The sequence below is a fragment of the Lissotriton helveticus genome, chromosome 7 (genome assembly GCF_964261635.1).
Source record: "Lissotriton helveticus chromosome 7, aLisHel1.1, whole genome shotgun sequence".
In the NCBI taxonomy this organism is placed as follows: Eukaryota; Metazoa; Chordata; class Amphibia; order Caudata; family Salamandridae; genus Lissotriton; species Lissotriton helveticus.
Genome location: NC_136068.1, coordinates 1,456,044,221 through 1,456,069,527, shown reverse-complemented (window position 1 = coordinate 1,456,069,527; position 25,307 = coordinate 1,456,044,221). Strand labels below are relative to the sequence as shown.

The following is a 25,307-nucleotide window of genomic DNA, read 5'->3' as shown; positions in this document are numbered from 1 at the left end:
TGACATAGGACAAGAGGATTCTGCAAATTGTTCTGAAGCGTTATGCCCTACCCTTCTGAGCCACGCTGCCATACCGTACACTGTTCCCCCGCTCCCTAGCAACTGACGGAGGACCTTCTCTCTGTTTTGCGGCAGGAACTGAAAGCCCTTTTGGCCCAAGGAGCTATTGTGAGGGTGCCCATGCCAGAACTGGATAGTTTTTATCCCTTCTACTTTGTGGTGCCCAAAAAGGATGAAGGCTTCTATCTTGTTTTACATCTGCGCCTTCTCAATGTGTTCCTTCTGAAGGAAAAATTTTAATTAATCACTCTGACCTGCAGAACGCCTATTTCCATTTACCCAACCTCTAGGACTATCAGATCTAACTGCAGTTTGTGGTGGTACGGGTGCATTTTCAGTTTGTGTGCTCCGCTTTGGTCTCACCAGTGGCCTTTGGATGTTGAAGAAAGTGGTGGCAGCACAGCTTTGGGGGTTAGGTGTGCCAGTTATCCTCAACCTCGACAACTGGCTGTTGAAGGCGAGCTCACCCCATGCAGCTATCACTTACCTCTAGATTATGACGCACCACCTGTCGTATATGGGATTCGCTATCAATGTGCCGAAGCCACACCTGTGTCCTTATAAGACACTCCCTTCATCAAACCCATTCTGGATGTGGTTCTGTTTCATGCCTTTTCCCTGAGGAAAGAGAGTCTAGGACATTCAGGCTATAATATGATATTTCGCCCTCAATCCTGGATTTCAGTGACGTCCGCTCCGGGGCTGCTGGCATCCTGCATCCTGCTGGTCGAGTATGCCAGGTGGAATATGAGGGCCCTGCAGAGGAATCTGAAGTCTCAATGAGACCGACATCATGGGGACCTCTTCAAATGCGTTCAGATTTTTAGAAGAAACTGTTAAAGATCTGCAGTGGTGGTTACTGGACTGCGATTGGGTCAAAAGCAGTCTCCTCTTCCTTACTCACCCAGAGCGGTCCGTGGTGACTAATGCATCACCTCTAGATTGGGATGGCCATATGCGAGAGGTAGAAATCAGAGGTGTCTGGTCTCCTGCTGATGCTTGGGTCCATATGCACCTTCTGGAATTGAGGGCCAACCACTTGTCGTTGAAAGCCATCCTTTCATCCATCAAGAGGAGGTTGGTACAGGTGCTTACTGCCATGTGGTACTGTGTCAAACAGGGTGGGGTGAAGTCACGTTTCCTGTGCCAGGAGGGCCCGGCACCTTTGGAAATGGCTGGACCACCAAGGACTTATCTTGGTGGTGAGACTACTAACAGGATCGTTTATTGCCAGTTTGGTCTCTTACTCCAATGGGGAGAACCGTAGCTCAATCTTTTTGCCACTGCCGGGAACATAGTGTCCGCACTTCTGCGCATTGGAGTTTCCAAGGCGTCTCACTCTTGGAGACCCTCTCCCCTCTCCTCCTCGAGTGGAACTATGGGCATCTTTATTTTTTCCTGCACATACCACTCCTACCCGAGTTCTCAAAAAGATGAGGACTAAGAAATTCTGGATGCCGGCGTCCCTCAACAAAAACTGTATACACCTGTCATGGGACAAATTTGTGGCTTGGTGCAGTGCTCAAACGATAGACCCTCTCCAGGCAAAGTTGTCTGATGTTTTATTGCCCGTTTTGGCCCTAGCCTGGCAAGGCTTTGCTCTGGGCAGAGTTAAAAGGTACCTTTGTGGCTTCTCATCCTGAAAACAGTGTACCTCTTCGCCATAATATTGACGCAGCATGTTACTTGAGCTTCAGGTTCTGTGTCAGCCCGCTGTACCCCACCACCTTCCCAGACAAGCTGGTTTTGTGGACACAGGCTTCCTTCTAGCCCATTACACGTACGTCAAAACATCACCCTACCGATGTTCTGTGCTCTGCCTCACCTGTCTGAGGAGGAGCGACTCCACAGTTTGGACCCCATGAGAGCCCTCAGCTTTTATATTGATCGTACCAAAGACCACTGGGTGGACAATCCATTCTTTGTGGGGTTCTCTGGAGCGAAGAAAGGCAATTCTGTGGTGGAGAGAAACACTGTGCCTGGTCCGCGCTCTGCATTAAGACTTGCTATACACTGGCCAATTAGAAGCCTATGGAAAGACTCTGTTATCATTCTAACAGGGCAAAAGCTGCTACAGCTGTGTTAACACGCAGAGGGCCTGTCCTGGACATTTGCCATGCAGATTCGTGGGCATCCCTCTATACATTCATGAAGCACTAGTGTCTGGATATTCCGGTTTGCCGAAAGGGGCACCTTTCCCACTCAGTTCTGCAAAGACTATTTGGTTTGAGTCCATTTCCAAACCCACCTCAAAATAGGTACTGCTTTGGTGTCTGTTCATAAGGTTAGGAACCTGCGGATAGAAGTCTCTATCAGAAAAACACATTATTTAACTCTGTTAACAGTCTTTTTTTATTGAGATTCTATCTACCTGCAGATCCTTTACTAAAGCCTCCCATCCTCCACGTTGGGTGGTTAGACTTTATCCGTTAATAAGATCCCTAGTCTAAGAATCTGCACACTCGTCACATTAATTCACTTTAGGGGCTCTGCGTTGGCGGCCTGTACACTCTCGAAAGCATCTGGCGTGTAAGTGCAGGAGTGGTGCCTATATAGGCTCCAAATATTTCCAGAGAGGAGCAGCATCTGTGCGGAGCCGTACTGCATCATCTACAGGCGCTCCGAGATGCTGCTAAAAAAAAAATCCTGATTCAGTCTGACCACTGGGGAATGTTCAAATGGTGAGGAATGTATGGTTAGATAGTCTCTACCACTAAATCAATCAATCAATCAATCAATCAATCAATCAATCAGGTCATTTGTAAAGCGCACTACTCACCCGTAGGGTCTCAAGGCGCTGGGAGGGGGGGGGGTGCCGCTACTGCTCGAACAGCCAGGTCTTGAGCTTCTTCCTGAAGGAGAGGTGGTCTTGGGTCAGGCGCAGATTGGTCGGAAGTGAGTTCCAGGTCTTGGCGGCCAGGTAGGAGAAGGATCTTCCTCCTGTTGTCGCTCTTCGGATGCGGGGGACGGCGGCGAGGGCGTGGTTGGTTGATCTGAGGAGGCGCTTGGGAGTGTAGAAGTTGATCCGGTTGTTGAGGTAGCTCGGGCCTTGGTCGTGTAGGGCTTTGTGCGCGTGGGTGAGGAGCCGGAAGGTGATTCTCTTGTTGACCGGGAGCCAGTGCAGATCTCTCAGGTGTCCGGAGATGTGGCTGCGTCGGGGGATGTCGAGGATGAGTCTCGCCGAGGCGTTCTGGATCCGCTGGAGTCTCTTCTGGAGTTTGGCAGTGGTACCGGCGTAGAGGGCGTTGCCGTAGTCCAGTCGGCTGGTGACGAGGGCTTGGGTGACCGTCTTCCTCGTCTCGGTGGGGATCCACCGGAAGATCTTACGTAGCATGCGCAGGATGTTGAAGCATGACGAGGAGACGGCGTTGACTTGTCTGGTCATGGAGAGGGAGGAGTCCAGGATGAAGCCCAGGTTGCGTGCGTGGTCCGTCGGTTTGGGTGCGGTGCCCAGGGCGGGGGGCCACCAGGAGTCGTCCCAGGCGGAGGGCGTGGAGCCCAGGATGAGGACCTCCGTCTTGTCTGAGTTCAGTTTCAGGCGGCTGGTCGTCATCCATTCGGCTACGTCTCTCATCCCTTCGTGCAGGTTGGCTCTGGCGGTGGCGGGGTCGTTGGTCAGGGAGAGGATCAGCTGGGTGTCGTCGGCGTAGGAGATGATGTTCAGGTTGTGTTGGCGTGCGATGGCCGCGAGGGGGCTCATGTAGACGTTGAAGAGGGTTGGGCTCAGCGAGGATCCTTGGGGTACGCCGCAGATGACTTTGGTGGCCTCTGACTTGTACGGTGGTAGGCGGACTCTTTGTGTTCTTCCGTCGAGGAAGGAGGTGATCCATTCCAGTGCCTTCTCCTGGATTCCGATGTTGCTGAGGCGCTGTACTAGGGTGCGGTGGCAGACAGTGTCGAAAGCCGCGGAGAGGTCCAGGAGGATGAGGGCCGCTGTTTCTCCGTTGTCCATCAGAGTTCGAAGGTCGTCGGTGGCGGCGATGAGGGCGGTCTCGGTGCTGTGGTTCGCTCGGAAGCCGGACTGTGAGGGGTCGAGGGATCCATTCGTCTCGAGGAAGGCGGCCAGCTGTTTGTTGACGGTCTTCTCGATGACTTTGGCCGGGAACGGGAGGAGCGAGATGGGACGGTAGTTCTTGAGGTGGGTGGGGTCTGCTGTGGGTTTCTTGAGGAGAGCGCTGAGTTCGGCGTGCTTCCAGCTCTCAGGGAAGGTGGCGGAGTCGAAGGAGGTGTTGATGATGTCCCGCAGGTGGGGTGCGAGGACAGCGTCGGCCTTGTTGAAGACGTGGTGAGGGCAGGGGTCAGTCGGAGATCCGGAATGGATGGAGTTCATGGTGCGGATGGTGTCTTCGGTGCTGATCGGGGTCCAGGTGCGGAGGGTGGTGGATGGTGGCGTCGTTGCGGTTGTGGCTTGCGTAGGTTGGTTGTTGAAGCTGTTGTGTATGTCCGTGATCTTGTTGTGGAAGTAGGACGCGAGGGAGTTGCAGAGGTCTTGCGACGGTGTGATGTCGTTGTTTCCGGCTTTGGGGTTGGAGAGCTCTTTCACGATGTTGAAGAGTTCCTTGCAGTTGTGTGCGTTGTTGTCCAGCCGGTCCTTGTATGCATTTTTCTTGGTGGCGCGGATCAGTTGGTGGTGTTTCCGGGTGGCGAGCTTGAGGGTGGTCATGTTGTCCGTCGTTGGTTCCCTTCTCCAGGCTTTTTCGAGGGCTCGACAGTTCTTCTTGGAGCACTTGAGTTCGTCGGTGAACCATGGTGTTTTTCTGCTGCAGGATCTGCTGGGCGGGGTCCTTAGAGGGGCGAGTTCGTCCGCGCAGTTGCTGATCCACTTCGTGAGGTTGTCGGCGGCCTGGCTGGGGTTCGCTGAGTTGGCGGGAGGGTGCTGGCTCAGGGAGGCGGTGAGCTGGTCGGCTGTGATCTTGTTCCAGCTTCTTCGAGCCACCTGTTGCTGGAGGTGGTGGATCGTCGTTCTTCTGAAGGTGAAGTGGACGCAGCTGTGGTCCGTCCAGTGGAGTCCTGTTGCGTGGCTGAAGGTGACGTCTTTGCTGGATGAGAAGATGGCGTCGAGTGTGTGTCCGGCGAGGTGGGTGGGGGTGGTCACCAGTTGCTTGAGTCCGAGGTTGTCGAGGTTGTCGAGCAGGGTGATGGTGTTGCGGTCGTTGTTGTTCTCCAGGTGGAAGTTGAGGTCCCCCAGGAGGATGTAGTCGGCGGAGGGGAGAGCGTGCGGGCTGACGAAGTCGGCGATGTCCTCGCTGAATCGTGTGCGCGGTCCCGGGGGTCGGTAGATCAGGGTGCCTCTGAGGGTGGTCTTCGGGTTGGTGTGGATCTGGAAGTGCAGGTGTTCAGCGGTGGTGAGGGTGTCGTCGGTGTTGGTCGTGATGCGGATGGTGTCTCTGTGGATGATGGCGATGCCTCCTCCGGTCTGGTTGTCGCGGTCCCTCCGGGTGATCTTGTAGCCCTCTGGGATGGCGATGGCGATGTCTGGGGCTGAGGAGGCGTTCATCCAGGTCTCGGTGATGAAGGCAACGTCGGGGGCGGTGGTAATTAACCTATTCATTAAGACTAAGCATTACTCTGATTAAAAAAAAACAATTTTAAAGGTGTTGCTTTTGATGTTGTCAATTTTGTAATGATAAGAAATCCAAATACAGTTCTTGAAGGATTGTCAAAATACTGTGCCCCCACAAGGGTAATGAAGGTAGTGCAAGATTTGCTTCTATTGGAAAATAAGGAGTGGTGTAATAAAAGTTGTGTTATTTGCTTGACTAACGATCAAGTTTCCAAACTGTCCAGAGAACAAAGGTGACTCTGGTGAGCAGTTGATTGGACATCTTGTGAACCTAGTGGTAATGACGCAAAAATGTGCGGTAACAATGAAGTTTCCAGCTATGGTAATATGTGTTGTCCAATTGAGAACATAACGGATTTAGGCCAGGATTCATCATATGGTTTGTGGTGTAATGCGGCAGAAGAACAAAATTGCCTAACCAGTACAGAGACGTCGTACTGTATTAATTCTTGTTTTATTTATCTCCCAACTCTTCACTTTCTTAAGGAGGGAGATATTATGTGTGGTCATCCCGTAAATTCTCAATTCATTCCCTTTATTCTTTACAACAATTCATTTGTATTCGGCTTTATTAGATACTCTTGTTAGTTGCTCATCTTAGCATCATGATAGAAAGTTAGCTTGTGATTTAGAACTCTGCAGTTTAGACATTAGAACAATAGTTTGGTGAGACCGCATCTTCCAAAGAGAATTGGTTGTGCTCTGTGGACCGTTATTCTGGTATCGCAGATAAACAGCATTGCTTGTATCATACATCCCATTGGTGGCATCCTCCTTTCTACAAATGCAAAAAGAACAATTGATGGACAGAATGCAGAACAATGTCATACATTCACCTCAGTACAGAGATCTGGGTCTAAATTCATCGTTTTTTTTGCTCACCGTGCCATTCCAGTTTGGATCCAGCCATATGCAAATTAGTCTTGACCCTGCACCCAATGGGAACAGTCCTGGCTCGACTGCCAAGCCAGGTCCCCCCAGGACTGGAAACGAGCATCCTAGGAACGATTTAGGGCTTTCAGTCCTCATCAGCCAGGATAGCTTGACTTCAGTGGCATGGAGAGCACTGGACCCACGTCTGGGCGTACCCGTCCTACCCGGGGTGACAAATGCAAAAAGAACTACAGCCAGAAATGAGGGTTTCATTTGTCAGTCCGATTTCTGGTGACCTACAGTTCTGGGTTACTAGGAATCAGTTGTCAGACGTGTGTTACCATCCAAGAACAAACAGTTCAAAATTGCATGCATGTTGGTGCCCATCACACATTGAGCAACGTTCTCTTGCTCTTAGTGTGACAGTGGCTCGAGAACTCTAGAGAACACATGGTTCACATAAACAAAACTGTTCCTTCAAAAGGTTAAAGGGTGACTGGAAGCAGCCCTAGTAATCCTCTGATCCTAGGAGGTTGGCAAGAGCCGAATAGGGGATGTGTGATCGGTCTGTTCTGTCCAGGAAGCAGTTGGATACTGCGTGATAACGAAGTGAAGTGAAAGATTTGTTTTTGGATTGGCAGAAAAGCCTACTCCGAGTTGATGGCTAGACTGATGCACTTTCTACAAGGATGGATCGTGTGAAACAGACAACATATGCATAATATCATGAGTTTTGGGTGTCTGAGAATCTTTCCGCACCAGGAGGTTGAACTAGTTAATTGAAAGAAGTAACCCGAGTTCTCTGATCGCCCTTAATGCTCGGTACTGTTTGTGGTGGAAAGGGCTCATTGTACATACGTTTGACGTCTTCATCCGGGGTTTTGCCCAATACAGCTAGTAGCTCGTCTGTTAAACTGTTGATCAAGCTACAGTTTCAAAGCTGGCCCGATGTATAGGGGTAAACTTCTGTTCATCTTTCCTGTTCTGTTTTTATATTGGTGGTGCAGGAGGCAAGGAAGACTTTCACCAATGTCAGGAAGAAACTACAGCTGCTGAATTTAACATACTCTGCTGTATCTAGCCCAAATCAAGGTCGCCTCTAAGCGGAAGGCACATTCTTTTGGACATCTGCTAGCAGCTATGTCCTTTCTCAAATCTCACACTAGCTTATTGGGGTCATCCTTAGGGTTGATTCATCTGCAACCGCCTCCTCCACCCTCGAACTTATTGCCTACGGTTTTTTCCTTATCGAGAATGTCTGTCATAGGGTGATTGGTGATTGGTTAGTGCTGTGGGGAGGTGTTTTCTTTTCCTCATGTTGGGGAGGCAAGAATAGAATTTGACAGTACAGATACTGGCACTACCAGCGCATATTAGTTATGTTTCTTATGCATATATGAGTTCTTGTATCTGATGCTATGCATCTGTTTAGTATTTTCAGCCTTGTCTATGATGATGTTTGTGAACCTACCTACTTTATATCCTGTTCAGCATGGTGTTGGATCCACATTGTATTATTTGTTATTGCCTGGGGGCCTACCTCGGCCCACCATTTTATGGCAATGCTGCTAGCTAAACGTAGGGTGGGAAAATACTGGAGACCTGGCCCGACCGACACCCCCCCTTATATAGGCTGTCATAAAAATGTAATATAATGAAGCTACTGGCACATGCATTCCTCATGGCTTCCACCTCGCACCCTGGAGACATTTTATAGTTACCTGATGAAGAGAGATGACAATCCACAATAAAGAATTATCCATGAGCGAGCATGACTGTGTACGGATGAGGTAAACCGCTTCTGAAACCTCAGAGCAGGCTTACCTTGGAAAGGGCTATATAATGATATTGTTCTTTGCTGTTGACCCTCGATGATATCTGTCAATGCCATAGTTTGTCATTGTTTGTATAATTTTCTGTGCTCTACCTGTTCACTTACATTGATATTTGATTGTATCCACTGTACTAATTTCTGATGATTATTGATTTATTATTTGAAAAATGAAAGTGAAATTATTTTTTCAAAATATAGGTCGTGGAATGTGTAGATTTTGCCTGTCCGAATGTTAAACCCTCCCTCCACCCCTGTGGATATTTATAAAGGAAACCTTCCAGTCCTGGAGAAGGATGTGTATCTCTTGGTTGAGCACACCTGACACACTGTACTGGTCTCCCCAGCCTTTAAAGTTCATGTCCTTGGAGTGCATAGGTCTGCGGTCCTGTTATACCAAGCCCCACACAGCAAAATATTTAGGTGTTGGGCCCCCCATACTTTCCAAGGGGTGGATCATGCCAATGGTTAGTTCGCTTACTAAATGATCAGCATTGGGAAATGCACTGGGGGGAGTAGCCCCATCCAGGGCCCTCAAAAAAAAACATCAAGAATCCCTCTACAAAAACCCTAGTGTGCAGAGTTCTGTACTTAAAGTGTAAATTTCCATCCAAATTCAAACCGAAAAGCTCTCACCTAGAATACTCTATAAAGCCTCATCCAGGCTATCTGCAATCTACCTCACTTCCTCTGCTATATACCACCCAGACCTCAACTCCAAAGACCTAGCCAAATACACTTACTTATACAAAGCAACATTCAGACATCCTTTACAAAGTCAATCCAAGCACCTCTCTATAACAGACCCTTCAGGCCACCTCTTTAATACCTCACCCAGAACCCTTTTTCAAAATCCCATCCAAATCTCTTGTTAACAGCCTTGTCTAAAATGCCCTCTGATGTTGGTGAATGAATCAAGGCATGCAGGGAGCCCCTTTTGTGGTCACATGTTAGTCCCAGGCAGATTACCTCACAGCAGTGACTGGCCTTTAAACAAACATTTCAGCTCCTCCCCAACTCACCCACAGCTCAGCTCTGTCACACTGGTGCCAGGTTGTTGGTGGTGGGAATAGATTATTGGTGCATGAAGGCAGCGGTTGAGAGGGAAATGGGAGGTGACGGAATGGGAGTTTAGTGGTGTTAAAAATGGTGCCTCCAGTTTCAGACAACTTATTAAAAGCAGCTTAAATAGGAATGAAGTGAGAGGGGAGTTGATGTTGTAGGTCTTACTCCAGACCGCTTCTTGTGCCCCTCTGAAGGTTGGCATCCTGAGTTTAAGCCCAGCTTGCCCGTGCCACAGGCTGGCCCTGCTCGTCAGTCTCATCTTAAAAAGCTGACATTCAGTATTTCCTTACTAAAATCTCCATCCACTCTCCCATCTGGAAATCCCCATCCACCCTGTATAGAAAAACCTGTGCATCTCCTATTGTTGAAAGACACATTCATTTCCAATCTGTACGTGTCTGCACCCCTTCATAAATCCAGTCCTGAAGGCATAATCTATATGCCCTCTTGAAATTTCCACCCTTCTCCCGTTAAGTCTTATTCAGTCCTCCCATTTAAAGCCGTAGCCAGTGCCACTTTTTCACAGCATGTCTGCTAGTTTTCCCAGGTCCATACAAAATTAGCTGGATCCAGTCCAGGTTTTTCATCTGCATTCTTAGGCTTGTGGTCCTGGTTTTATAGTTAACCAAACAAGACTACACCCCCAGAATGCAAAGTAAAAGTTTTGGAGCAGTTACAAAGGTATAACTGTTAATGGCTCTGGAGGTGCTGTGATGCGTGGCCCAGTGGCCTATGGGGTCCATGAAACTCTGATTTATTGCAGTTTTTATGTTTTTTGCAAACACAACAGTCGTGGTGGTGGTAAGGGAATTATTTTCCCTGCTTGCCTAAGGGCCCCTGGCACACTCACTATGCAACTGACCAGTCATCATGCATAGATTTGGCAAACTTGACTGGGCTGCAAAGCACACTACAGACCACCCATTAAAAAGCCACGTGTACCCATACTTCAAATAATAATTCCCCTTCAAGCACAATCCTTAGCGGTCAGCCTTTCTCTCAATCCTTGCAGATTACAGCTGTCAGTACATTAACACCGTGGCAAAATCCCATAAATACCAGTGTATGTGTAAGTACTAAAAATCAGGCTGAAAAGTCTGCAGAATAGATACAAAAGTGTTAGAAAGTGATTTCGAAGCATAATTGTTAAGCCTCGCTGCCCTTCCTCCCTTATTTGCTCAGTTTCCACTGGTTTTCCTATTTCTTTTAGAGCGAGCCAAATGCAGAAAAAGCACCACTTGCGTATACAAAAAATAACCCAAAAACCCATAATGAAAACAATTGGGGAAAAAATGCATCCGTGAAACTTGCAGGTACATTTCCATGTTGTGGGACTCCATGCCATTTGGGTCATGGAGTTGCGCCCCCCTTTTAGATTACTCAACAACCCCCCAGGGGGTGGGTCCCACAGTTTGAAGACCTCTGGTATGGGTTTATCTGTGTTGCTGAGTCTTCAGGATGTGATTCCGTGAGTTAAGTGAGAGCAGTTGGGATTGAGTCAGGACTGGTGCCTAGAAATATATTCACAACTTTAAATCTTGGAACAAGAGCAATACACCCAATGATTTTCTAGTACAGTGCCAGAGTTTTGAAACCGTCCTGATAGACCAGAGTTGCAACAGGGATTTACATTGCCGGTCTGACTGCAGACCTTCTTCAGTTTATACTTTTTAGATCTTGGCTAAACAGCTTAAGTGCTGTCTCAAAGAGACATATATGCACTTTGTGGGCTTCAGCCCGCCCATAGGCTTCTCATTTGCTCGCTCCATTGTCTCTCTACTATTCTTTCTACCCATTTGTTCATAGCATGCATGCATCATACCTGTTCCTGCGTTTGGCCCTCCCCGGGAACTTGCACCAGTTACCACTGTTCATCCACAGCTCCCATTTTAGCCAAAGTTTTAGAAACTTCCTTTTTAATAGTTTTTGAGCACTTCAAACAAAGCCGTGTGATCTCCAAACGCCATTTCTGTAAACCGCCTGTAAATCTTGTCTTATCTCGTCAAATTTGCTGTGTATTTAGGATCAAACGTGAGATACTGTTTTCCGAGGGCGCCTGTTCCGTACCACAACCACCTCCTGCTTCACTGCTTTTTTAGGTCTCGTCTATTCCATCCTGTAGGGATGGTAGGTGAGATTATAGTAGGCTAACAAAAAGTCTACCCACTGCGGATTTGATGCGGTTCATGTGAGCTAGGCGCGTGCACATCACACCACACAGTATTTGTTATTATCAGCTCGTGAGCCTCGGCATCAGACTTCAAAGGATCCGCTCTCCCGCCCCATCAGACTTTAAAGGAATCCACTCCCGCCCCCCCCCCCAGCAATGCTGAGAGCTTGTTTTTCACTGCTCCGAGAAGCTTCTTTGTATCAGCCTGACTGCATGCTTCATTAATGTGGTGGATACTAACTGCCATCTAGTGGCCATGTTTTATTGTGAAAAGCTTCAGCCTCCTACACGTCCCCGAACCTCGTCCTCCCCGCGCGGCCTCAAGCACCATCGCTCCAGAGCTTTCGCATAGCTGCCAAGGTTTCACATTACCATGTGTGACATTTGGCTCTGCCACACTAGCTGATGAGATTACGATGCTCTTTCATCCCCGTCAGTGTGTTTGTGTGCTCGGGGGATGTAACGACACGCTTTGTTTTATGATATGTTTGTAATGCTGCATCAAGTCTAACGACCCACGCAATAGTTTGCATCAGCAGTGTACGTCAGCCGAGGAAAAACGTAGGTACACTTTGTTGTGTAAACTATTGTCACAGTCTTCTTTGATGCATGCATACTACCAGAAAGTGCAGTTTTCTCTTGTTTTTTTAACTCTTCAGTTGTGCCTCAAGAAGCCACGGCAGCCCTATGGTATCGTGTTTATTAAACATTTACAACAATTAGGTACAATTTCTCCTGCTAACTTTTCGATGTTTAAACACTGTCGGAGGTGCTGTAAAAAGATGGCTTAGTTGGCAGATGCTCATTACATCTGCGAGTGGTATCTACTGACAGAGAACTCTGCAACTCCCGCTCCTCGATGCACTCAAAGAACCAAGAGGCCAAGTAATTTTTAGTCAAGGCCTTGGAAAACCCCTAGAGTGACCTTTGTATCCTCCAGACCAGTCTTCTTACGAGAAAGATCTCTGAAGTGATCGTCCTCCCACCAAAAAAAACAGTGTTGCAGGAAGAACTGGTGTCGGTTTTGTGAAGGTGACGGTCCGTCTCAATGCTGTTCCCTTATTCGGATCTCTCCCTCATTATCAGAGGGGTTCTAATTCTCGTGGCTCTGACTTGATGCCTCTTTACTCTGTGGAACCTCATGTTCTTACCTAGCCTTTCCTTCTGAAGAAGCCAGTGCCCTCCATGGCGCCAAAACCTGCCCCATTGGCTCCACTTTTGACTTCTCGTCATTTTTTAGGTCTCGACCTAAACCATTGCTTTAGCAATGCTTGCTTGTCGAGATTTCTAGTAAGCGGTCCAAAAAGTCTGCCAAAACGGCAGGAAGAACTGGTGTCTGTTTTGTGAAGGTGACGATCCGTCTCAATGCTGTTCCCTTATTCGGATCTCTTCCTCATTATCAGAGGGGTTCTAATTCTCGTGGCTCTGACTTGATGCCTCTTTACTCTGTGGAACCTCATGTTCTTACCTAGCCTTTCCTTCTGAAGAAGCCAGTGCCCTCCATGGCGCCAAAACCTGCCCCATTGGCTCCACTTTTGACTTCTCGTCATTTTTTAGGTCTCGACCTAAACCATTGCTTTAGCAATGCTTGCTTGTCAAGATTTCTAGTAAGCGGTCCAAAAAGTCTGCCAAAACGGCGGATTAGCGACAGTTCATGTGAGACGGACGCGTGCACAAACCAGCCACGTCACAAACCACCATTTGTCTGTGCCTCGCATCAGACTTCAAAGGCTGCCGCTCCCCCGCCCCCGCATCAGACTTGAAAGGAATGCCCTCCTCCCCCCTCCCCCGCCACAGCAATGCAGAGAGCTTGTTATCTGAGCAGTTACCTCTGTGTGCTTGTCATTTAATTCCGGCGTGGTCTTCATTCCCCTAGTGACACTCATTTGTGAATGCACTTTTATATGTACTTTCACATCTCATTTATTTGTGGAGTTTTTTTTAGGAGTCAGTTAATCTGACTTTTCCTATATTTTCAGACCCGCCCCTGTCCGTTCCTCCTTGATTTAGGCGGAGGACTTGACCTCCCGCCTCATTTATTTTTATGCGAGGACGGGTCTGTGTTCCCGTTCATTTATTCCCGCTTGACCTCTGTGGGTTGTCACATATTTAATTTCAGTGTGGTCACCGCTCCTTTTTCTGGTTCTGGTTTGTTTGAGGAGTGCTCTCCGCCGATCCCTCGTTTACTTGTAGAGATGCTCCTGCAATCTTTCCTCCTCGATTTGAGGTCCCGCCTCTTCTGTCTCCTCCTTTATTTTCAGGGATGGTCCCCAATCTCGACTTTAATTTATTTGACGGTAGGATTCTTTAATCTGATTTCAACTCATTTATTTATTTTGGTCCCTTCCTTGTGTTCCTATTCCCGTGTCCCTCTGCCCTCTCACACCACAATGAGGAGTTTCCTCTTTTTTTCTTTCCCTTGCCCCCTCTAACCCTGGCTCCTTTTTGAGTGACGTCCAAGCTCTGCAATTCCCTCTTGCCTGCACCCATTTAAATAGTTGGTTGTGTTCCATTGACCCCCACTTAATGTACCCCCCTCCTCGTTTGCCCTTCCTTTCCGCCTCCTCCGCTCTCCCCTTCCCTCCTTTATCACCCCGATTGTTTGCCCCCCCCCCCCCTCCTCTGCTACTCTCTGGCTCCTGTTTGAGAAGTTATTCCTCCTGCCCTGCAAATAAACGGGTGCCTGTCTCTTCACTTCTTGTAACGTGAGCAGGCACACTGGCTTCACTCTTACGCCTGTAACTATTACAAGGGAATTTGCAGCTTGTTCGCTCTTTTGTGGCCCGTGCAAGCCCCTTCTAGCTTAATTTGATAATCTAGCTACCCCTGTCAACCAGTGGCACGTAAAGTATCAGATGTCGAAGCACCTAGGATAATGTGCTGCATGGCTCAATACTTACAAGGTCCAAAAGGTGAGACCTATTGGCAATCCTCCCTCCAACTCCACCCCCCAACTCCACCCTCCAACTCCACCCTTTAACTCCACCTCCACCCTCCAACTCCACCCCCACCCTCCAACTCCACCCCCACCCTCCAACTCCACCCCACCCTCCAACTCCACCCCACCCTCCAACTCCACCCCCACCCTCTAAATCCAACCCCCAATTCCAACCCCCAACTCCACCCTCCGACTCCACCCTCCGACTCCACCCTCCGACTCCACCCTCCGACTCCACCCTCCGACTCCACCCTCCGACTCCACCCTCCGACTCCACCCTCCGACTCCGACTCCACCCTCCGACTCCACCCTCCGACTCCGACTCCACCCTCTGACTCCACCTCCACCCTCTGACTCCACCTCCACCCTCTGACTCCACCTCCACCCTCTGACTCCACCTCCACCCTCTGACTCCACCTCCACCCTCTGACTCCACCTCCACCCTCTGACTCCACCTCCACCCTCTGACTCCACCTCCACCCTCTGACTCCACCTCCACCCTCTGACTCCACCTCCACCCTCTGACTCCACCTCCACCCTCTGACTCCACCTCCACCCTCTGACTCCACCTCCACCCTCTGACTCCACCTCCACCCTCTGACTCCACCTCCACCCTCTGACTCCACCTCCACCCTCTGACTCCACCTCCACCCTCTGACTCCACCTCCACCCTCCACCTCCACCCTCCAAATCCACCCTCCAAATCCACCCTCCAAATCCACCCTCCAACTCAAAATCCACCCTCCATCACTCGGGGGCACCACTACATCACTCGGGGGCACCACTACATCACTCGGGGGCACCACTACATCTCTCGGGGGCACCACCACATCTCTCGGGGGCACCACCACATCTCTCGGGGGCACCACCACATCTCTCGGGGGCACCACCACATCTCTCGGGGGCACCACCACATCATTCGGGGGCACCACCACATCATTCGGTGACACCTCTCAGGGACACCACCACATCTCGCGGGGGCACCACCACATCTCTCCGGGGCACCACCACATCATTCGGGGGCACCACCACATCACTCCGGGGCACCACCACATCATTCGGGGACACCACCACATCACTCGGGGACACCACCACATCACTCGGGGACACCACCACATCTCTCGGGGACACCACCACATCTCTCGGGGACACCACCACATCTCTCGGGGGCACCACCACATCTCTCGGGGACACCACCACATCTCTCGGGGACACCACCACATCTCTCGGGGGCACCTCTCAGGGACACCACCACATCATTCGGGGGCACCTCTCAGGGACACCACCACATCTCTCGGGGACACCACCACATCTCTCGGGGACACCACCACATCTCTCGGGGACACCACCACATCTCTCGGGGACACCACCACATCTCTCGAGGGAACCACCGCATCACTCGGGGGGCACCCCGGCATCACTCGGGGGGCACCACGGCATCACTCGGGGGGCACCACGGCATCACTCGGGGGGCACCACGGCATCACTCGGGGGGCACCACGGCATCACTCGGGGGGCACCACGGCATCACTCGGGGGGCACCACGGCATCACTCGGGGGGCACCACGGCATCACTCGGGGGGGCACCACGGCATCACTCGGGGGGGCACCACGGCATCACTCGGGGGGCACCGCCGCATCACTCGGGGGGCACCGCCGCATCACTCGGGGGGCACCGCCGCATCACTCGGGGGGCACCGCCGCATCACTCGGGGGCACCGCCGCATCACTCGGGGGGCACCTCTCAGGGACACCACCACATCACTCGGGGACACCACCACATCTCTCGGGGACACCACCACATCACTCCGGGGGCACCTCTCGGGGACACCACCACATCTCTCGGGGACACCACCACATCTCTCGGGGACACCACCACATCTCTCGGGGACTCCACCACATCATTCGGGGACACCACCACATCTCTCGGGGACACCACCACATCTCTCGGGGACACCACCACATCTCTCGGGGACACCACCACATCTCTCGGGGACACCACCACGGACACCACCACATCTCTCGGGGACACCACCAAATCACTCGAGGGAACCACCGCATCACTCGAGGGAACCACCGCATCACTCGGGGGGCACCACCGCATCACTCGGGGGGCACCACCGCATCACTCGGGGGGGGGGGGGGGGCACCACCGCACCACTCGGGGGGGGGCACCACGGCATCACTCGGGGGGCACCACGGCATCACTCGGGGGGCACCACGGCATCACTCGGGGGGCACCACGGCATCACTCGGGGGCACCGCCGCATCACTCGGGGGCACCGCCGCATCACTCGGGGGCACCGCCGCATCACTCGGGGGCACCTCTCAGGGACACCACCACATCACTCGGGGACACCACCACATCTCTCGGGGACACCACCACATCTCTCGGGGACACCACCACATCACTCCGGGGGCACCTCTCGGGGACACCACCACATCATTCGGGGGCACCTCTCGGGGACACCACCACATCTCTCGGGGACACCACCACATCTCTCGGGGACACCACCACATCTCTCGGGGGAACCACCACATCATTCGGGGACACCACCACATCATTCGGGGACACCACCACATCTCTCGGGGACACCACCACATCTCTCGGGGACACCACCACATCTCTTGGGGACACCACCACATCTCTCGGGGACACCACCACGGACACCACCACATCTCTCGGGGACACCACCAAATCACTCGAGGGAACCACCGCATCACTCGAGGGAACCACCGCATCACTCGGGGGGCACCACCGCATCACTCGGGGGCACCACCGCATCACTCGGGGGGCACCACCGCATCACTCGGGGGGGGGGGGGCACCACCGCATCACTCGGGGGGGGGGGCCACCGCATCACTCGGGGGGGGGGGGGCACCACCGCATCACTCGGGGGGGGGGGCACCACCGCATCACTCGGGGGGGGGGGCACCACCGCATCACTCGGGGGGGGGGGCACCACCGCATCACTCGGGGGGGGGGCACCACCGCATCACTCGGGGGCACCACCACATCACTCGGGGGCACCTCTCAGGGACACCACCACATCACTCGGGGACACCACCACATCTCTCGGGGACACCACCACATCTCTCGGGGACACCACCACATCTCTCCGGGACACCACCACATCATTCGGGGGCACCACCACATCATTCGGGGGCACCACCACATCATTCGGGGGCACCACCACATCATTCGGGGGCACCACCACATCATTCGGGGGCACCTCTCGGGGACACCACCACATCTCTCGGGGACCCCACCACATCTCTCGGGGACACCACCACATCTCTCGGGGACACCACCAAATCACTCGAGGGAACCACCACATCATTCGGGGACACCACCACATCACTCAGCCCAACCACATCATCACTCAGCACCACAACAGCACTGTCCTTGCCTGCTACCAACAAGCATTGCCACATCACTCGGGGGCACCTCTCAGGGACACCACCACATCACTCGGGGACACCACCACATCACTCGGGGACACCACCACATCTCTCGGGGACACCACCATATCTCACGGGGACACCACCACATCTCTCTGGGGCACCACCACATCATTCGGGGGCACCACCACATCACTCGGGGGCACCACCACATCATTCGGGGGCACCACCACATCATTCGGGGGCACCACCACATCATTCGGGGGCACCTCTCGGGGACCCCACCACATCTCTCGGGGACCCCACCACATCTCTCGGGGACACCACCACATCTCTCGGGGACACCACCACATCTCTCGGGGACACCACCAAATCACTCAAGGGAACCACCACATCATTCGGGGACACCACCACATCACTCAGCCCAACCACATCATCACTCAGCACCACAACAGCACTGTCCTTGCCTGCTACCAACAAGCATTGCCATAGCCAATAGGACTCGCATTAGAAAAGTGTAAGCTATTGGCTTTGTGAATAACGATGCTATTAATTTATACATTTTCAAAGCCAACACATTAAAAAAAGGTGTAATTTGCAATACCAACAGCTCACACTTTCCTAATGCGAGACCTATTGCATTGCAAATGCTTGTTTTTGCTTGTTCCCCCATTTTAGCTTGCTTTGTCTCTGGTGTAAACTGGCTCCCCTGTATATCTAAAATTCGGACTGCCAGATGATTTTCGCTTTGCTCAGTGGAATCTGTAAGTGCGTTTCTTCAGAGTAGGGATACTCTTGGGGAGCCTCCGCCAGGGCCTCAAATGAGATGGATATCCGTGTCCAGTTATTAAAGTGCATTAGTGCAGTGCATTACTGAAAGGCGGAGCGTTTGTGGGCACTATGTATTTCCGAGTGGGCTAGATTTACTTCAAAAAGCACAATTAAATTACGCTTCTATCACTGCAATTAAAAAACTTTATTTAGGTGCGTATTTACAAAGAAAATCCAGGGATATAAAGCCTTAGCTTAAGTGCATGTTTTGAAAGGAATTCATACACACTCGAAATGAAAATTAATATTGCACTGGCAAATCAGAGTTAAATACTTTCAAGGTACTTCATTTATTTTTATACTCGTTTGTCGGTGCAATATTACTTTTGATTCCAAGTTTGTTTGATTTAATTGCAAAACACATGCCTAAACAACTCATTGCTTTATTTTTTAGGAGAATGATGCAGTTAAATATGCTCTTTACATTGCAGTGATAAAGACATGAATTAAGTGTGTGTTTTAAGTATCTCACAAATAAAAATAGTGTTTCACCATCAAACCAGGGTACAAATAAATGCAATGATTTTTCGGTGCAGCATTACTGTTATGCATGCTTTACTTTCAAAACACGCCATTAAAAAAGCTTTACATCAGTTTCACGTTTCAAGTTTCAGACATGCGGTCACATAAGGCCCCTCCTTGAAATAGACATAAGTGTGAGTTTATATTTACACCTCCCCTCGACATATTATTTAATCATGCCTGTGCACTTGATTTTCGTTTGTCGCGTCCTTCAAAATGAAGGCTAACTATTGCTATGTAATATTTACCAACATACATTTCCTTTATATGCCTTTTATTATACAATTTCACATGATCGGACATAAAATACATAGTAAAAACAAACATACTAACAAGAAAAATATACATTGTTCCATGTTTTTAGGTTGACCGCAATAAAAAAAACAAAAATTGTTTACATCATGCCAACTAATGTAAACAACATTATTTGTAGTTTGTTGACAGCTAATCAAATAGTGTTAATTCTTGGATTTCTCCAATAGTGTTACTTCTTGGAATTCTGTATCCTATTTCGTTGTCTGTGTCTGCCCACTGACAGGATATATCATACCACACCTTACTGACTATACCACACTCTGGCAGGCCATGCTAAACCACACCAAACCATACCATTCAATGACATGTTAGGCCATATCATGCCATACCATAAAAGGCAGATCCATACAATACTCTCTAGAATGACGACCATACCATGACTATACTATACCCATAGGGTAACATACCGGACCATACCATAAAATGCAATTACCGGCTATACCATACTATACGACAGGCCATACCATATCATATATCATATCATATCATACCTTACCATACTATACTATACTATTCGATGATAGGCTTTACCATACTATATGAGAGGCCATACCATACAATGACAGAGCATGCCACACAATATGATGACAAGCCATTCCATACTATTCAACAAAAGGCTATATTTATAGTGGCAGACCGTACCATATAATACAATGACAAACCATACTATACAAGAGGCCAGACCATGCTATACCATTCCATATCATATACCATGCCTTACTATAGAATGACAGGCCATACCATACTGTACAATGACAGGATATACCATAATATACTATACAATGACAGACTGTACCATGCCATACCATACAATGACAGACCATACCATGCTATACCATACTATATTATACAATGACAGACCATACCATATCATACAATAAAATGATAGCCCATACCATATCATACCGAATGACAGGCCATTCCATATTCTACAATGACAGGCCGTGCTGTACTGTACTATACCATACCTTACACTAGCCATACAATACCAAACCATAGTTTACAATGATAGGCCTTACCATCCGATATAATGGCAGGCCATACAATACAATACCACACCACACCATAGCATACAATGATAGGCAATACCATGCATACTATAGGATGGCTTATCATAATATACAATGACAAGCTACAACATTCAATACCCTGCTATGCAATGAAAGGCCATACCATAACATCCAGCACCACTCTGCCAAAGGCAATACATCTCACATAGGCGAGACCTATTGACTTTGCCAATGATTGTCTTTGATGTTTATACTCACATGTATGCCTGGTATACTGTTTAGATGCTCTCCTTAGTGTGAGGCGTGTTTTAATTTAAATGTGTGAATTTTTCAAGTGCTGAAATGCCAAACCACTGCCTGGGCTTTCTACGTCTCCTCCCCTGTCACATAGAACTCTGTCCTGCCTGCCATCACAATGTCATTTCACAGAGCGATGCAACTCTGGTCTCTATTTAGAAGGGTGTATCTTGAACTATGTTGATAGTGCTTCTCTTTTTATGTTCCTCCTCTCTAAATATTTATTTTCATTGTTTGACTTTGTAATTTGTCTTTTTTCCCTAATTTACATGTCCATACTCAAACCTTTTGATAGGTGGTTTTCACATACATTGATTAACTTGTTCATTTTTTTTTATTTTTATGTGTGTATTCTCTACCTTTAGAGTGCCCAACTGTCTCTATGTTAGGCGGTGATTTATCAACTGTAAAATAAAAGAAAATGATACATGCTTGGCACAATTCCGGCAGCAAAGTTTTCTGTTTCTCTTGTCTACGCTGTACTTTTCTGTGTGATTCTATTTTCAGTGATTGTCAGTTTCGATTATTTGCGACTGTGCATGGCGTTTCTCAAGTTGTATGTCCTGTTTCTTTTGCAGTGCGTTGAGTGGAAATAAGAACTGCAGTGCCAAGATCGTCCTGAACATCAGCCAGAACAAAGACTGTCTTGTGGTCACTGAGTGCCAGTTAACTCATAGCCATGTCCTCTGCCCCATCAAGTTCAACACCTACAAGAAGGGCTTCTTGCTCTCCAGTCAATGTTTGCCTGTGCACGTCACTAACATAATCTCCAGGCAGTTCTTGGAACTTCGAGATGTTAAACGTCTGCTATCTACCTGTTCTGCGCAGGAAACTGACATCCTGGAAATCCTCAGTGCATTGCAAATGCTCTTTGCTGAAGATCCCTTAACTAAAGTGAAGCTGGTGTTTATGGAGGACACTACTACAGTCAAGATGGTCTACTTTCAAACCAGTGAGATGTTGCGCTTTTGTCAGCGTTTACCAAGTGCTTTGTTCTTTGACCGGATTTTGGACTTCAATGAGGAGTTTGAGCTCTATACAGTTCTCTGCTTGGATGGAGATGGGCTGGCAAGGGAATGCGCTCACTGCCTGGCACGGAGGGTGACACCTGGCATTCTCCATGGAACCATAGCATCTCTGTTGCAAGTAACACCAGAGTTAAAACATAAAGTGCAGCACATAATTGTTGGAGTAGAAGTCGATGAGCTGAGCGCCATCCAGCAGGTGCTACCTCAGTCCAGAGTATGGATCTGCCGCCATCAGGTCCTGGAGACCTTAACTAAAAAAGCTCGTGAGTTAGGGACTTTATGTGATGAACGAGTTCAGCCTCTGCTCTGTGAGGTAGTCCAATCCATGTCAGTGGATTGTTATCATAGAGCAGTGAAGAGGCTAAAAGAGGTTGTCTCCGAACACTTTATGAACTACTTCTTGGAGCACTGGCACCCTCGCTCAGTGCTGTGGGCTGAGTTCTCTATTAATAGTACAAACAAAGGCATTAACACCTACAGTGCTATTAAACAGCACCGGCAAAGACTCAGCTGGGCAATACGCCCTTTCCCCACTTTGGCTCAGTGTCTTGAAGACTTACTGCAAATGCATGCTTCCAAGGTGGAGGTGGGCTTCTTCAATGATACGCTAGTGGCCGCGCGTTACCGGGAGGTTTGTCAGCCTGAGCAATCCCACCTGATTGAAGAGGAGTTGGCGTTGGCCAACCTCAGAACTTACGACATTAGTGAAAATATGATGAACTTTGTTCTCAATGACGGGGTGTCAACCTTTGTTATGGACCCCAAACTCATCTCGTGCAGCTGCACCATTTACACCTCCAACCTGCTCCCCTGCCGGCACCTCTTTGCCACTCGGTTCATGACTGGGCAGCCTTTGGTTGATGCAAACCTTCTGGTTAAAAAGGAAGAGGCTTCTGCTGTTCTATAGCCACTGAGAGTACTGGAAGGACAAACTTACTTCCAAGGGAGATTATCTGTGGAACACCATGAGCAATGAACTTCTGTGATACCTTGCTAAGAACTTAGTGGACGAGTTCTCAAACTGCCCTTGGCCGGGTGCCCTTCACAATCAGAAACCTGTATCTGCGATCTTTGTTTACATATTTTTCATTCCTTTGTCCTGGTGTTTTTTTGTTGCACTTTTCAATTGTGGTACATATGCAGAAATGTGCGGTAAGAGTTTTGCTACTTAAGTTTGCTTGAAGGAAAGGGGGTCGGACCTGAGTAGCCTGGTGGAATTACAAGTATTGTACCTTTTTTGTTTTTAACTCTGTGTGCCCCTTTTGGTTCTCTGCTGGGTTAAACCCCCCTCAGTTTTTTTTACTTGTGCACTCTTTCATAATTTGGTTAAATCCTTATTAAAATGTTATCAGACAGGTAATAATTGCATACTTTAAAATGCTATATAATTTAATACTTTAAACACTTACCGCTTTTGTAATTGCAATCAAGTTAAAAGCCACATTTTAACTGGAATGGCAGACCTAGAGTCCACACGAAAGAATACTCAAAGTGCATTTAAAACATCTCGGGTCATCAGAAGGTTGCAGAAAATTCCATGAGCAGTCAGTGTGATAAGCTGTTAATCTTGAAGTCCGCTCTACTTGATAATGAGCCCTGTATTTTAAGCGTGGGCATACCAGGAAATTCATGGGGATAGCTCATGGATTTGGCTGACTACAGGAGCCAAAGCATGACCTGGTTCTTTATAAAGATAGGCATGAAGATGATACTGCAAAGGTCCTGTAAAACATGACAAAGACTATTTCAGATTAAAATGGGTTAATTCTTGAACAAATGGGCATTACTTCATTTAGTTCATTCGTTTTTACCAATGCATTAACATCTGCTTAAAGCAATAGATACTGCCTGTTTATCTCAACTCTTTAAGACTATTTTATTTGTCAAAGAACTTTTATTAAGACTGAATATATTGTTGTGACGTTGATCAAGGAGGGTTTTGTGAATTTTAGAATTGTTACTTTTACTGTAGGTATGAGACACTATTACCTTTTGCTTAATTGCCACGCAGATTCACTGAGCAGTAATACTGCTTGCAAGTACTTATGCATCGACTCAACTCGGAGCACCATGTTTTATACCCTGGCAGCATTTGTGTATGGCACATTCATTCCGTCGCATTGGTTGGCGGTCTAGCAGTTTACTCTTCCCGTGTGTGGTCTAAAGGCGGCTCTTTAACCCCTTAACTCCTGAGGCTTTACCCCCCTCTATTCCAATCCCACCATCCCCAAGTGCAGAGCCCTTTTTTGGCTGTTTTAGGTAGTTTGCACGTAGGCCTTTATAACTTTTCTCTACATAATATATCCATGCCTAAATTCCATCCTTTCTTTTTCAACATCCTGGGGATTCTAAAGGTACCCAGGGTTTGTGGATCTCATTCGAGGGACCCAGAAAATAGGCAAAATGTAGCTGTATCTTGAGCTTTTTGGGGAAAAAGTGCTCCACAAAACTGTCTGTTTTTGTTTCCTAATACTGACATCAACAAAAGATTTGTTGTGTTGAAGTCATCATCTTCCAAGTTTTCAGGAACATGCAGAGCTTAATCAAAAAAACTTTTTTTTTACCAGTTTGTTTTGGAATTTTTCAAAGAGGTAACCCATTATTCCTACATCTAGTTTGTGGTGGAAACCAAAGTGAAGCTCATGGGTGATCCAAAGAAGCTATAGATTTCGGAAAATAAGACACAATTCTGAATTCAACAGGGGGTCATTTGTGTAGATGCTTCAAAGTTTCCCCAAAGAAACTAACTGTTGAAATAAAGAAATAATGAAAATGAGTAGGAGAAATGGCTATTTGTTACAACATTTTCATCTGTAACTTTTTGTCACAATTGCCAATTTGCAAAGGAAATGTACCATTATGTCCACTAGACCCTTTTGATTGCAAGGAAATATAGAGTTTTTAGATTATTCAAGATTCTGGGGTACCCCTGGCTAACCGCCAAGCTGCATCATACAATGGTTTTTCATTGTGTATGGATAATATAGACCCATTCAGATGGTGAAAAATATGTATCAAGGAAACCTATGTATTTCTGAAATGGGTATCAGATATGGAATTTAGGAGCAGTGGTCATTTATACATCTCTAAATTTGAGAGTACCCTATAGTAGTATGTGGTTAAAAATGTCTTCTTTCTTACACACTGGCTTACATTTGAGAGGAACAAATGCAGCAAAATCCAATTGGAAATAACAAATGTTCTACTATTCCAAGTTCCCACATGAATGGGTAGGCATAGTGCCCGAAACAGAAAATGGGCCAAAAGTAAGGACACATCACTTTTTCCGATAAAACAGACCCCTTTTCTGTAGTGTGGTTAGCTGTGTGTTTTTGGCCACAGCTCAGTCGGCGCCTAGGCGAAAACTAGCACACTTGCACTTTTTTGAAAACTATACACCTA

The 25,307-nt window shown here is 48.5% G+C and overlaps 1 protein-coding gene across 1 annotated transcript in view; it reads left to right on the top strand.

Annotated features, from left to right (window-relative positions):
* LOC144770362 (uncharacterized protein ZSWIM9-like) overlaps positions 1-24,681 on the top strand; it is a 396,670-nt gene extending 371,989 nt beyond the window's left edge. The window contains exon 9 of the mRNA XM_078654827.1: positions 21,456-24,681. Within this exon, the coding sequence (XP_078510953.1) occupies positions 21,456-22,812 (1,357 nt within the window). The 3' untranslated portion in view covers positions 22,813-24,681. The remainder of the gene's footprint in view (positions 1-21,455) is intronic.
* The last annotated feature ends 626 nt before the right edge of the window (positions 24,682-25,307 follow it).